Genomic DNA, 14,371 nt, shown 5'->3' on the forward strand with positions numbered 1-14,371 from the left:
TGCCTTTCCTGCAGCTTCACAGTTTGACTTCAAGGAGCTGGCCAGGCTGGCCTCCTGGCCATCCCTGGATTACTGCAGCACAATTACTTCTAAAACCGGATGAGGGAAAGCCTTTTCTCTGCCTTATTGTTTGCTTTTGATAAAGTGGTGAGGCTAGAGAGTTCATGTTTCAACACAGGCACTGTTTCCCTCATTTCTAAAGGGAGCGCTGCTGTGATATCTAATGGCTATGACCTCCCAGCACGGTGGCCCCTTCTAGGCAATCTACAAGCTGATGGTGATGAAATGGGAAGCTGTTATTTTACAGGAATCCTTACCTTCTGTACAAAAGTGTAAAGGAAAAAATACTGAAGCTAGAAGGGTCTTGACTTAGGCTCTCTGCTACAGCATGTCGCATGGGTACATTGAAAGGCTGTGCACACATCAGGCAAAGGTGAGTAACAAATGATACACAAATGAATGTTTAGTCCTACGGAGTTAAAAGCTTAGGAGGAGCCTTTCACCACTGTCAGGTCAGAAATTTTGACGAAATTAAAGAGGTCATAGAAGCTCCATATTAGTTCAGGGTGAGGTCTGACGACCTGCTGGGACACGGGAGTGTACCTTCAGGCTTGATTAGATAGCAATGTTTCCATGACTGTTTGAGACAGATGTGACCTTACCCTGACATACTAAAGATAACAAGAACTGCTGTAGGCACAGCTAGCACACTGCTTAGTTTAATCTGATACTGACATTAGTTATTATAGCTTCAAATTGGCTCAAAGCCCTTGCATCTGTCTGCAAACACAATCTAGAGATCCAGCAGGGCCCTCTGAGTTCCCCATAAAAGCTGCTACAATACCTCTGCGTCACACCTGTGAGCTTTGGGCTCTACCTCTCAAATATATCAACATGGTATTTTGCAAGCAAACATGAGAGATCTCTGCCCGTGCCCTGACTTTCTGTTGCCTGCAGCTAGTACAGTAGCAATCTCAGGCAGTACCAATGCCCTTAATTTGGGCAGTGCTAATGTGAGTTCAGATGGAGCTCTTGAGTACGTGCAGAGTGAGCTTACTGCTGTCAGCAAATGATTGTGTATGTAAATTCTCTGAGATCAAAGTGAAATGAGCTGGTGAATAGTAGATGGGATAAGGGGACTGAGACTAAACCTGTTGTTTGTAGCTCATGTATTGCATATGATTTCATGCTCTAATGTGTCACATTTTATTTCCCCTTTAAACTTTCAGAACGCAACAAAAGTTTTGAAATGTCTTCCTTTGTGGAAACCAAAGGGCTTGAGCAACTTACGAAGTCTCCTGTGGAATTTGTGGAGTATCCTTGACTTTCAGAAAGTTGCTTTCTTAGCCTTTCTATATCTGAGATCTGTTACAGGGCTTTATTGAAATTTAGAGGCAGGAGCTGGGGAAATAGGGAACCCAAATGAAATTTGTAGATTTGACTGTCTTCCTAGATGAATTAATTGGCCTGAGTTCTGATGAGCTAATTTAAAAGCTGGCATGAGTCCTTGTGCTGTGGGCTAGGACTAGAGGGAATAGGCATAAACTGCATATTGAAGACCTAATACTTTGTATTCTCATTGTTAAATTTATCATCCTATATGAGGTGGTATGAGTTATGGTGAGCAAATTGTCAGAATGTGGCCGACTTGTTTTTTTGCAAAGTGATATGAGAAAGTTTACTTTCCCATCATACATCTAGTTCGAAGAGCACTGAGCTGTTTCATTACCACACAATTCTTTTTTAAAAAAATAACTTTTAAAGAAAAGCTAAGGAGCATTCTGTATAGACCTTTTGATGTTTCTCAATATCTCTCATCGTGCCTGCAGTTAAGAATGAATGGTCAAGATAAAATAGCGCCTTAAAGAAGATTAATGGAAAGCTATTTCCACAGATAACCTGCAGCTTGTTCTCATCTCTGAGATTTGTAAACTCAACTGTAAGAAGTGTACACTCATCATTTCTCTCTGTATGTAGAGGCCAATTCTAATGCTTATTCCAGAAAACCACTTTTTAACCGAGCACCTCTTCCTGCTCCAGAGGAAGATATGCTGTTTACAGTTAATTGGCCTCTATAAATGCTATCTTAGGAAAATCCCAAATTAGTAACCATAATGATAAATGAAATTTTATGAATGCTATGTTTTTTATGCATATGCCTGTGCTCTTTCCTTGCTTATTCTGAGTACTCTGTACAGGAACAAACAGCACCTTTAATTACCCTGTATTTCTCATATCTCCTACAAAATTATGGACCTCTGGAAGCATTATGGTTGCAGGAATCAAATAAGGAAACTAATGCCATTCTGTAAAGAACCTGCATTTAAATATTGCAGTTGTACCTCTTTGCAAAGTGATTTTTGTCATATGTACTATATCTTAACTACTCACCATTTAGATACAACAAAATGCAGCTAAGCCGAATTTACCCAAAGGGAACACGTGTAGATTCTTCGAACTACATGCCACAAGTCTTTTGGAACGCCGGCTGCCAAATGGTTGCTCTTAATTTCCAAACTGTAGGTAAGTTATGCTGGTCTCTAGATTTTGTAAGCTGTACATTTCCACTTCTCTGATACAGTTTCTCATTCGTAGGTAGGAAAGGCTTTATGTATCAAAAGATGTCTAGTGATTGAATGATACTACAAAGCAGTTAATGATAAGGGGTGTGGGGTTTTTTTTAGATAGGAATATTAATAATTATCATGCTGTAGCTAGTATAATAGGCATACATGATGCACTCCATATTGTTATCATTTGTAAGTGGTTACCACTGAGCAGCATTTCAGATCTGGCAGGGATTTTTTTCCTCTGTCGTCCAAAATCTCATTGTATCAAGACATAAGGGACTTAGATAGCAAATTCCACTTTAAAAGTGAGTTTTTAAGAAACAAAGACATTTGGGCTCCTAGATGCACAAGTCACTTTCGAAATAGAAATGTGTTGTCTTCCAAGGCTACGTCAGTTCTGAGACATACAAATATTTCCATCTACTGCATACCAGAACATATCCTGGTCATGTTCTGCCTCTGGGCATATGGTACCATGGTATCATTCCCTTTTTCCTTTCCAGTTGTGCCCATGAACATACCACCTTTTCATGGAAAGCAAAACCCCACACAGGCTGGGAGTCTGCAGAGTAATAAAAACCTCTTTGGGCCAGTTTCAACCAAGTATCAGGCACCCAGTGTCTGATGTTAGAAGGGGTTGGAAACATAAGTACTCTGCTGGGTTGGGTACAACAGTACAATCAGTACAATACAGGGGTACTCAAAACCTAAGTGTCAAGGCTTCTTTTAAAATCTGAGAATGTTTTCTATTGAGTAGTCTCTGAAAAGTGTTACAGATGTCTTTTTCTTGTCAAAAGAATCCAAGAGGGGGCTGCGATCACAACTGAAGCCTCTAGAGTCAGTTTGAAATTACAGTAATTGTTATTATTTTATTGCTTTTTAAATTATTATCTATCCAGAACATAATTCTTATCAATATTTTTAACACCTAGATTTGTCTATGCAAATAAACATGGGAATGTACGAGTACAATGGCAAAAGTGGATACAGGTTAAAGCCAGAATTCATGAGAAGACCAGACAAACACTTTGATCCATTTACTGAAAGTATAGTGGATGGAATAGTAGCTAACACCTTGTCTGTCAAGGTATGTACACAGCTGGTGAAAATGCTCTCATAAGAATGTCAGAGCATAGATATATTTCTGCTGTGCAGTGGCCTAGCAAATGACTATATTAAGTCAAGAAAATAAAATGCATTTAATTTCCATGGAGTGATATTTCATTTTTAAATACTGCCTCACACTTCATATTGTAGGATAAATAAATGTATTTTTATTGTACGTATTCTTTTCCATAGAAGTAATTGGGAAGTTAATGGATTTAAGAGTAGTTTGGCTGTGGTTTTAGTAACAAAGGGCTGAATTTAAAACATGCTGTTATGAAGTGGTAGGTTGGACTGGAATAGCTAGAATGTTACACTGTTTAGTATATATAAATTTTCTGGTTCTCTCTAAGTTCTCCAGTGGAACTGTGGAACCATAAATGTCAGCTGCAATTCATTGCCAACTTGCTTTTCTTCGTTCCTTTGTAAGGACCTCTGATGATGTTCCAGGATTGCCAGGAATCTGCAAATTGAGAACTACTTGTATGAATGTTTAGAGGGATAGATTGCATTGGCTCTGACAGGATCAAAGATTTATACTTGGCATATGTCTAGTTATAAAAACATAAACTTTCTGAAATCCTGTTATTCCTTTAATGGACTTGTCCATTACAACAGCATCCATATTATAGAATCCACCTGCAAAATTTCCTCCTGTTTTCATTGAGAGAAAACAACTATTTCTTCTCAGACTGGAAACACAAGCGTAGCAGAGCAGTGCTGTGAGGGATATGAATAAAGTAATAATCTGATGACATGCATTGGTAAAAAAAGATGACTGTGTGGGAACGACCTTGGTAGTGACCTGTAATCATGGAAGCTTTCAGCTCCTCCTGTGGGTTTAGAGACATTTTGTTGTGCTATTTTAGTAAATGGAGGTGGAAGTCATTCAATAGCTATTAGGAGGTGCACAGCATTTTTAACAGGAATGAGCATCCAGGAGTCATGAAACAGCTGTCAGAAGTCAGCTGCTTCTGCCTGCTTGGTGAAGACTCTGCTGATTATAATGTCAATGCCCATACAAGATACAGCTGAGAACGAATTAAGATTTGCTTTAGGCAAGCCTCAATTTGTTAAGGTACAGTGGCACTGCTACGTATTCCTGTACATTTTCGGTTTTCTGAAGTAATTGCAGGCCTTTCTTTAACCTTTTAAAGCTGAGAGTTGTTTCCTGTTAAAAATAAGAACTAGAAGAGACCAGCTACTTTATAGTTGTTCTTGTTTTCATAGTGAAACTCCTGACCCTCTGTGAAGAGCCTTTATTAGAATACCAACTTTTTAGCTTGTTTTATCCCTTGCAGTTAAAAGCATATGTAGTTTCTCTGCTGCTTATACCTCTTTTCTTCCGGCATTTTTTGAACCTGTTGTTGAAACTGGATAGAAATTAGAGTTCTCAAAGATACCGTGTTGTGGAAATAGGCAGCCAGATTGAGGGTGAGATCCAAACAAGTATTCCTGCTGAGGGAAGGGCAGCAGCATGATCTCAACCACATTATCACTCATAGGGGAATTCAGGACCACAGGGTCACAGGAAACCAGGCCTCATAAGTTGTTTTTCTTTGTCTGCAATATTAAACAGTGTTTTTTTGTTTATTGTGGTTTTGGGTTTGTTTTGCTTTATTTTAAATGCATACTATCTGATCATTAATGAGAATTATCCACCTGCATTTCAGCCACTCATTTCCTAATCCACCAAAGTGGTCTCTAGTGATCCTCCTTTGTTTTGGTTTTAGATAATTTCAGGTCAGTTTCTTTCTGATAAAAAAGTTGGTACCTATGTGGAAGTTGACATGTTTGGCCTGCCTGTGGATACAAGAAGAAAAGCTTTGAAGACCAAGACCTCTCAAGGCAATGCAGTTAATCCTGTCTGGGAAGAGGAAGCCATAGTGTTTAAGAAGGTCAGTGTAACACTTGCTTCCCAAATGTGCATTGTGCTTGTTTTATCACTGTCCAGCAGGGTAATTCTGTGGCTTACTGAACTTTTGCATTTGTTAGAAAGAAGAAAAAGAGATTCTGAATAGTTATTTCTTGAACTGTTTATTATTAACCACTTTTGGTTTAATTTTGCTGCTCTAGTTGTGCCAGCTCCTACTAAAATAAACGAGTTTAAAGTCACCTTGATTGTTTCACTGACACAGCTGGAAGCAGCAGACATGTCAGTAGACTCATCTGCATGGCATGGTGCAGTGCCATGCTATGAATGAGCAAACGCAGATCCCAGCAGCAGTTTAGTTGAATTACCATGGCATTTTGCCTTGGCTGAACAGCCCTCCTGTTAACCTGTGAGCAAGACGATGTGAATACAGCTGTAACAATCTGGCTGTCCGAGCTAGCACATTCAAAGCAATCTGTTATCTCTGCTTAGCGCTAGATTGTGCTATATAAATACAACCTAGGGGATGAAACCCCATAAATCCCATCCACTTGAAATGAGACGTAGGCTCCTGAGTTACTCATGCAATTTGAACAATATTACTCAGACTTAATTCTCTAAACTTTGAGGGAGTAGAAAAGATCGAGCATGTTTTAGGATTGTGCAGTGTTAATGTCTTATTGTGCTTCACAATACACTTGCAGCCTGTTTTTTAACAGAATCCCTGGGTTTTGCTTATTGGGCACTGTGTTTAAGTGGATCCTGAGTCCAGGTGTTTGTAAAACAATTTCTTTCATATTTCTCTCAGCAAATGTAGTTCACAGAGATGTTTATATAATTGGTACTTGCAGCCCCGCTTTGTAGGGAGTACAGCACTTTTCCCTGAATATTTGGCCTTCTGAATGACTTTCCTTTGGCAGCCTGCCAAAGCTTAGGTTTAGAAACATCACTAGCATTTTTCTTCTGTAATGAACTTCGAATTAGTGTACTTCATTTCTCTATTTAGTTAACAGTTGTGCCTAACTGCCTCTGTGCTCAGAGAAGCATAAATTACTATTTTTAGTAATGTTGAAAATAAATTAGAGAAGCTCTTAGTTTTGGATTGTTGCTTTTTTTTCCCCCGTTTCATTGTCTAGATAAATTTTAGCATATGTTCTGAAAAAATGCATATCTGTGCCCAGGTTAAAAATGTGTGTATTTCTATGTATATTTGCATTAAGTAAGAAAATTAGATTAATTATGCTACATATTTTTTTAAAGGAATATTAAAGATTCCTATTTTAGTAAGGTAGTTTAAGTAACATTTTCTGATTTCTTGTTTTCTTTTTTCACTGTTTGGCCTTCTTTCTTATGTAGTGCCAAGAAAACATCCAATGATAGTAAATGTCCTGCCTGATTAAACCTCTTTAGCCCAGCCAGTGAATGTGCTGCAGCACTTGAAAATTCTACTGGGGTTGACATAGTTCATGTAATTCATACATTCACACTCCGCAAAACAGGTTGAGTTGCTTGTTGAGTTTTCAACACTAACATGCCTATCAGTGACTTTTCTTAGAAGTAAGTAATCCCATTGGTACAAACAAAGGAAAAAAACATGTAGGGCTGTGCGTAATGAGCAGGAAACAGAGTGGCATTCAAGAGTGATAGGAGTTCAGCTGCTATAGTCCCTTGTATCATATTGAAAATATAGGGTCAAATTGCTGGGTTGAAATACTATGCACGCATCCCACTTCAAGTTTCTTGATTGAAAAATGCTTCTATTAGAGTTATTTTGACACACAGGTGCATACACCCTGACCTCTTTCTTATATGGTAAGACCTTCCTATGGATATGTAGATGTTAATATCTGCTAGACTGAACTTTCTGTCTGCTATATAGCCTATGTCTGGAAGGAGCTGTTTCATTCAGTGCAAAAAGTTAATAATGCAACAATATTGCTTTCTAGGTCGTCTTACCTTCCCTGGCATGTTTGAGGCTAGCAGTGTATGAAGAAGGAGGCAAATTTATTGGTCATCGGATATTACCAGTCTCAGCAATTCGACCAGGTGAACTTTTTTCTCCATTGAGACAGACATTGTGAAAAGTGTGAAGAGTAAAAAGAAGCAGCAAGCCAGAATCCCAGTGGTGTAAATCAGCAGCCACTCTGCAGATTTATAGCAACTGGGGATTTGAATGATCTGTCTCAGCTTTGAAATGGAAAATACTGTATTTCAGCAGAAATTTAAATTTGTAATGAACCAGGAAAACCAATAGAATTAAGCATCAGAGGCGTGGTTGGCACTTACCGGTCTCCAGTAGATCAGCTGTTTGTTCACAGTTCTATGCTAAAAGGTGCAATTGTACACTTTTAAGAGGAAAGAGGGCAGCAACAGCTAATTTTGATGTCATCTTTGTAAGAATGGAAGATTGCTGGGAATGAAAAAAATATGCTCCTCTAATGTAATTTTTGCATGCATCCAAGGACTGACCTATATGCAAGCTGTTGTATCTTTGCAAAACCTTTAAATCAACCCAAAATAACTTTTATCTTTATTGCTGAAAATTAAAAAAAAAAAAAAATCATTACTGGTCTCTTCCAAATCATATAATTATTTCTATTATAATTAGTGGCCAGTTGACTGAAAATTGTCTTGTGTGACAACTCAGCCCTAATTTTCCAGGCCAGAGACTTGTTAGAGATCATGTTTCAGAAAGATGTGGTGTCATTGGCATTTTGAGCAAGAGAAGTGTCTGACTTCAACACCAGCTTTGCCAGAGAGGGGGGGGAACGAAATGAGGGCAAGCCTATGGCCATAAACATGCTCCCAGCTTCACTCACAGTAGAAAACTAAGAGTATCTGTGTTTACCCTGTACCTTATCTAACCAGTTGCAGCAGTAGCACAAAACTCACGTCCCCATATCTAACAGTTGTCGTCCATATTATTCCTGGAGACCTGATCTCAGGTAATGTATAAATCAGTCCCTTCTCTTGTGGCAGGTGATGTCAGGGGTCTTCTAAGAAGAGCTCCAAGCGGTTTTGTCTTAGCTGGTGTGGGCCGCATGGCCTCACTGCAAGCGCAAACAGGCTAGCCATGGGAGGTGGCTGCTGGGCATGTCACTGCTCCAGGATTTCCTCACCAGTTGTCGCTTCTCCTTCCCTTCTCTCTACCCTGCTCTTGGCTATGCAACCCTGGCCGTTCTGTTGTGCCAGCTCTGCCAATCTCCACACCTTTTTTGTGAGCCAACTCAGCTTACCAATCCAGCAGAAAACTCTCACTGTTTTCTGTTGGCTTAATGGATATAATTGCCTCATGGAGGATGTGCTGAGCTCTAGAGGAAGATAGGTGATTGAAGAGGAGAAAAGGACACGTGAAGGATTTCCCTCTTCTGGTGGAAGTGAGCTCTTCCCACGGCTGATCCCCTTTTACGGCACTCACTCTTCATGCAGCACAGAGACCATTCAGAGCACTCAGTCATGTACTTGCTTTTAAGCTTGTGCTTTTTAGAACAAAGGCCACTGTGTTAAATCATGCAAGGACTTCTGAGAGCTTTTACCCGCAGCCCTATCTTCTGTCCTTTTGACTCCAGTAATCATTAGTTTACAGCATGTAATGGAGAGTAGCATGTTGATTTTGGTTTATGTATCTGCTGAAAATTTGCTGGAGGTGCTTGAGAGAGCTGAGAAACCTGTGTAATATTTAATTTCTCTCTTTTCTGAGACATTAATGAAAACTATATCATACTATCACACAAATCCACAGAATTAGCATTATTCCCATAGCAAGGATTTAACTGTTACTTGGAGAGGGAGTTGTTCACATCAGCCAACTGAGGGTCCCCCCCCAGATAAATGCATACTGCTCGTGACTTTTATCTTGACACTACCATATGTGTGGCTCTGTAATCACGCCTTAGAAGAACGACTTCAGCCATGGTGCAAGACACCAATTTGTGAGGCAGAGGATGCAGCTTTGCAGCACTGTAATGCTGTAAGAATTTGTTGGGTCTGGAAGTCCTTTTCTCCCATTCCTACTTCCATCACTGTCTTTAAACTGGCATTAGTGTGTCTCACCTTATGGTGAGGCATTTTGAGGAGCTAAATTGATGGAAGACTCTTCACAGTTTCTGCAGGTTGCTTTTTCCGGAGTTTAGCTTGCTGAGCTGCCTTTCTACAAAGTTAGAAAAGTGTCACTGAACAAGAGAAAGAGCAGCGGATGGTGGTAGGTGGCTGGGAGAAAGGGTTTGGGGCTGCCCCATCTGTGTTGTCTCACCATTAGCTTGGCTAAGCTGCGCTGTAATGTGTGCCCTCACTTATACAAGACAGCCAGCTTTCAAAATAGTCTGAAAATACTCTTTTTTTCAGATACATTTCCAAGGTTGGTCACATGATAGGATTCATACACACACACACTTTGTAAGTAAAGTGCCACATTGTCTGTTTTTTTAATTAGATGCTGTGCTGTGGACAGACTGTTACATCTTGATTTTACTTGGCTGCTCAGATTCCTGAGTACTACAAGGGTCACTTTTGAAAATTAAGTAGGAGCTACAAAACTAAAAAAAAAAAAAAAAAAAGCAGCCAAAGGTAATAAAATAGAATACATAAAAAATTATATAAATGACAATTTTTTGCATTAGTCACAGATGTTAAAATAAAGGGAAAATACTATTTTGAACTGCAGTGTCATGTGCCTTCCTAACGGTCCCTTGTTTTTATACTTATCTCTGAAACCCTCAGGTAAATCTTTCCCTACCAGAAGTCCCTGGGGTTGCTTGCGCAGTTGGAGCCACACTATAAATAACAAATGATAACACAATTACACTGGAAATGCCTGTGGAAGAGTTTATGCTCTGAACTGGTTGTTTCTTTTTTTGCAGGCTATCACTACATTTGTCTGAGGAATGAGAGGAACCAACCTTTGACACTGCCAGCTCTCTTTGTGTACATAGAAGTCAAAGACTATGTACCTGATACTTATGCAGGTAAATCTGTGACATTTTCCTACTGGGAAATAGAAACGTTAATTGAAATGCAAAATGAATGTGGTATAGATGACTTGCCATATTGGGATAACTGTCCTGTGAACAAACCTCTGCATCTGATGGATCATTATGTCTCATCACTCATACAAGATGGCCTGATTTACAGCAGCCTACCTGAGGTTTAGGATTAGGGCCAACTCTTATTTTCAGCAGGCCTTGTATGACTCTAAAGGAGGAAATACCCCAGGCATTTGCCATTGAAACACAAATGAAACTTTGCTTATGCAACACAGTAGTATGTAATTGTTTCCTAAGCTGAGTGCCATGCTTAATGTAAAGCATTGTATTTTGGAATCGGCCCTAAACAAGGATAGGTTTAAAAAGCATACTGTACTTCAGTGAAAAAAATGTATTCTGTATAGCTATTTTGATTTTTTGAAAAAACGGAATTTTTACTAATGTACCTCTATGCCTCATGTGAAGCAGGATCCTAGTTGGCTGATGCTGTAAGCTTTGAAAATCCATCATAAAACAAACACTGTGCAGAAAATGTACATCCACGAGACCAAGCACAAACTCAAAGAGGGTTTGCATTAAGAGTATTTGTGCACAATGGTGTACTCCCCTCCACTGTTATTTCTAGGACCTAGGAGTACCTATCAGCAGCAGATCTGTATGAAAAATAATAGTCTCTTTCTTAAAAGCTGAGGAGCACTGGAACTATAACATAAGGGGTTTGAGACTGAAGTTATTTGCATTATTTCTAGATGTGATTGAGGCCTTATCCAATCCAATCAGATATGTAAACTTGATGGAGCAAAGAGCTAAGCAACTGGCTGCACTGACCCTGGAAGATGAAGAAGAGGTAAAGAAAGAGGTAAGGGAGTTTTCAGAGTCTCTGCAAGTTATGGTACAGTATTTACAAGCACCTACTTTGCTTAGAAAGACAAATATTCAAAGTCCCTGGGAATTGTATCTGTTGATTACTTGAACACCTGTGAACATCTCACCTAGAATGAGACTGGGGTACATTACAGCTGAGAAGCATTGCACTGTGTGTGTGGTTTCACTGAAGGCAGCATGTTGTGCATGGACCAAGTTACTGTTCAGAGGTAGAGAGACACCAAAAGCTGAATAAAAAAAACATGTTATGTGCATGCTGATTTGCAACTTTGTTATGTAGTAAATGAAATCTTCTTAAGTCATTGCCTGTTGTTTTCCAGTGTGATGCTGAAGTTCCCCTTACAAAAAAGACAACTTTGTGTCAGTAGCTTTTCCGGAAAATATTACAAATTTTCCAGAATTTCAGGCTCTGTTTCTGGAGAGGTTATTCTGTTCAGGAACATTTGTGTATCTCAGATTATGATGTTGCTATACATTCTCTGTGAGCAAACATGCCCTAAAGAGACCCAGTATAATCATACAATAATTGAGAAGGGAAGGGGCCTCTGCAGGTCAACTGATCCAACCCTTCATAGATCTTAGAAAGAGAGATGAAGAGGAGGAGACCACAGAGTCAATAAATGTTCAGGCCTACTCTAGCTTAGCTGAAAGCTATGGGAGCCACATTTTCAGTTGTTAGATATCTGTTTGGGTATATGTGGTTACCTACAGACTAACCTGTAAACCCTGTTTGTCTGTGTAATTGGAGGTGGTGTGCATACAAATCCATGGATGTTATTTTGAGCATAATAGAGAGTACTGGCAGTTCAGCTCTGGTTTCTCATAAGCTCTATGCACATTCAAACGTTCAGTCTCTCTGTTCCAGACAGTTGTCATTGGGACATCTTCTAGCAGTGTTTGAAAATATCAACCTTGTCTTTTAAAGATTGCTTGTGTCAGATGTTAGGCACATCATGTGAATCAAAAGGCACTCAGTACAGGTCTCTAGTGAAGATGGAGAAATGCTTTATAATCCTAAACTGCCCTCAGCTCTGGTGCCTGTCTTCTTCAATTCTCAGATGTGCAAAGCCTCCCTGAACTAGATTTTGTAACCAAGAATACATTCCCAAAGCAGACCAGATGAGTGAAAGTCATTACAATTCACTGGCCAACAATTTACTCATTGTGCAGTGTCACAAGTTCGGCTGAATGAGGACACTGTGAAATGCTCAATAGTATCTTAGACATTTATCTAGGACGCTCTACACATGAGATTCTATTTTAATAGCAAAGTCTTTTTTTAACATAATCCTTTAAATACCTTAGAGGTCATTTTTACTTTTGAAAAAGTACAGATTTTCCTGGTCTGTACGGGCTTATTTGTTAGTTAGAAAAATTCTGTCACAGAGTATCTTCTAAAGCAATTGAGAAGAAGGAAAGATGAATTGTAGTGCTCAGGTAGTGCTACCATATGTCAAGGAGCTTGAAAGCTCATAGGATAAAGGAGCTTGTTTGGAGTAGCAGAGAAATATTTTTTAAAAGAAAACTGTAATGATTGTAGTGGTGCTTTTGCTAAAAATGTATAAGCATTCAGTTAGATAGACTAGCAAGGGACAGGTACAAAATTGGCACTTTAAGTGGCGATCTAAATACACCATTGTTACCTTCTATTTATAAGCACCCTTTCTGGGTAAGATATTTGGCAGCTGGGCTGTACTTGGAAATCTCACATTGCCTGATCATGTTGTGTGATGATAACGTTTTCTTCATCTGTCAGCCAGGCCGACTGTTTAGTTCACCTACATTGGCCTGCAAGAATCACATCAGTTAATAATTGCAAGTACATTCACTGGCAACATAGCTAAATAAACTCAAGTATGTTTGCCAGAAATGTACACCTAAGTGCACCTGGATTCAATTTTCCTATGTACAGTTTCAAATTTACGCACCATAAATATTTGTGTGCAAAGCTGTGCTGTCTCCTAGCACAGATTCTACCTCCCCATACCACTTTCCCTCCCCTCACACAAGTTTATTTATCTGAGCTGGGTTCTTGCAGCTGCCACAGGAAAACTGAGAGCTTTTTTCTTTGCTCCCCAGAAGTTCAGACTGTGTCTCTGTAAGAAGTTCTGCAGGCTTCTTGCAAAACAGTAATCAAATAAGTTACCTAATAGTGAATTGTTTTGAATAAATAAATGAGCCTTTCTTTAGGCTTCAAATTACACTGCCTGTTAATTATCAGTGTAATAACATAAACAAAGAATGCTGAAGAACTGCCAAAATTTACAGCATCTTTTCTGCATTTATTTGCATTGTTGCCATCATAAGTGTAACATGAATTCCTACCTTTAGCTTTCTGGTCAGTTCTTGCTTTCCAGCCTGGCCATAGAACAGCAATTTTGCAGAATGGAAGCACTGTAATACCTCCAGTGTGGGTTTTGTACTTTTAACTGTACTTCTATGAATACATTGTAAATCTTTAGGAGTGTACAGGTGTGAACATTGCCTTCTCTTCCCCTACCTGGTGTCCTTTACAGACAGGAGGAATAAGCCCCCACAGTTATGGCAGCAGAAGTGTGTAGGGGTCTAGGAAAAGCTAGCCAGAGTAATATGCATTTTGGCTGCAGCTGCTGGTGTACTGTCCCTCGGGCTGCATGTTAATTCCCACTGCAGAGGCTCATTAATGTGTCTGACACGGAAGCAGCAGAGTGTCTGACCTATTGTTTCTACCCATAAAACAGTGATGAAATGGAAACTATTGTTTCGCATGCCTGGATGTAAATCAAATGAAGCCAATTGGCTGCTTTGGCTAAATAAAATTATTTTGATAGAGAAAGTAAACAAAACTAGCTCTAGGAGAGCAGCTGCATTTAGCATATCTGATACCACTATTTAAAATGAAAATTCAGGCCTAATTTTGCAAATCATAATGATCACAGAAAGTTACAGTAGTGGAAATTAAGTTGATCTGACACTTC

At 39.3% G+C, this 14,371-nt stretch overlaps 1 protein-coding gene across 4 annotated transcripts in view; it reads left to right on the forward strand.

Annotated features, from left to right (window-relative positions):
• Nucleotides 1-14,371, forward strand: part of PLCB1 (phospholipase C beta 1) — a 412,787-nt gene that overhangs the window by 319,400 nt on the left and 79,016 nt on the right. For all 4 annotated transcript variants that reach the window (XR_012651612.1, XM_075035449.1, XM_075035451.1 and 1 more), the window contains exons 17-23: nucleotides 1,230-1,314; nucleotides 2,399-2,523; nucleotides 3,503-3,657; nucleotides 5,408-5,572; nucleotides 7,494-7,593; nucleotides 10,407-10,511; nucleotides 11,279-11,388. Coding sequence is in view for 3 of the 4 variants with exons in the window: in XM_075035449.1 (XP_074891550.1) it covers nucleotides 1,230-1,314; nucleotides 2,399-2,523; nucleotides 3,503-3,657; nucleotides 5,408-5,572; nucleotides 7,494-7,593; nucleotides 10,407-10,511; nucleotides 11,279-11,388 (845 nt within the window). In the remaining variant the exon portion in view is untranslated. The remainder of the gene's footprint in view (nucleotides 1-1,229; nucleotides 1,315-2,398; nucleotides 2,524-3,502; nucleotides 3,658-5,407; nucleotides 5,573-7,493; nucleotides 7,594-10,406; nucleotides 10,512-11,278; nucleotides 11,389-14,371) is intronic.

This window comes from Buteo buteo, chromosome 9, assembly GCF_964188355.1.
Source record: "Buteo buteo chromosome 9, bButBut1.hap1.1, whole genome shotgun sequence".
NCBI lineage: Eukaryota > Metazoa > Chordata > Aves > Accipitriformes > Accipitridae > Buteo > Buteo buteo.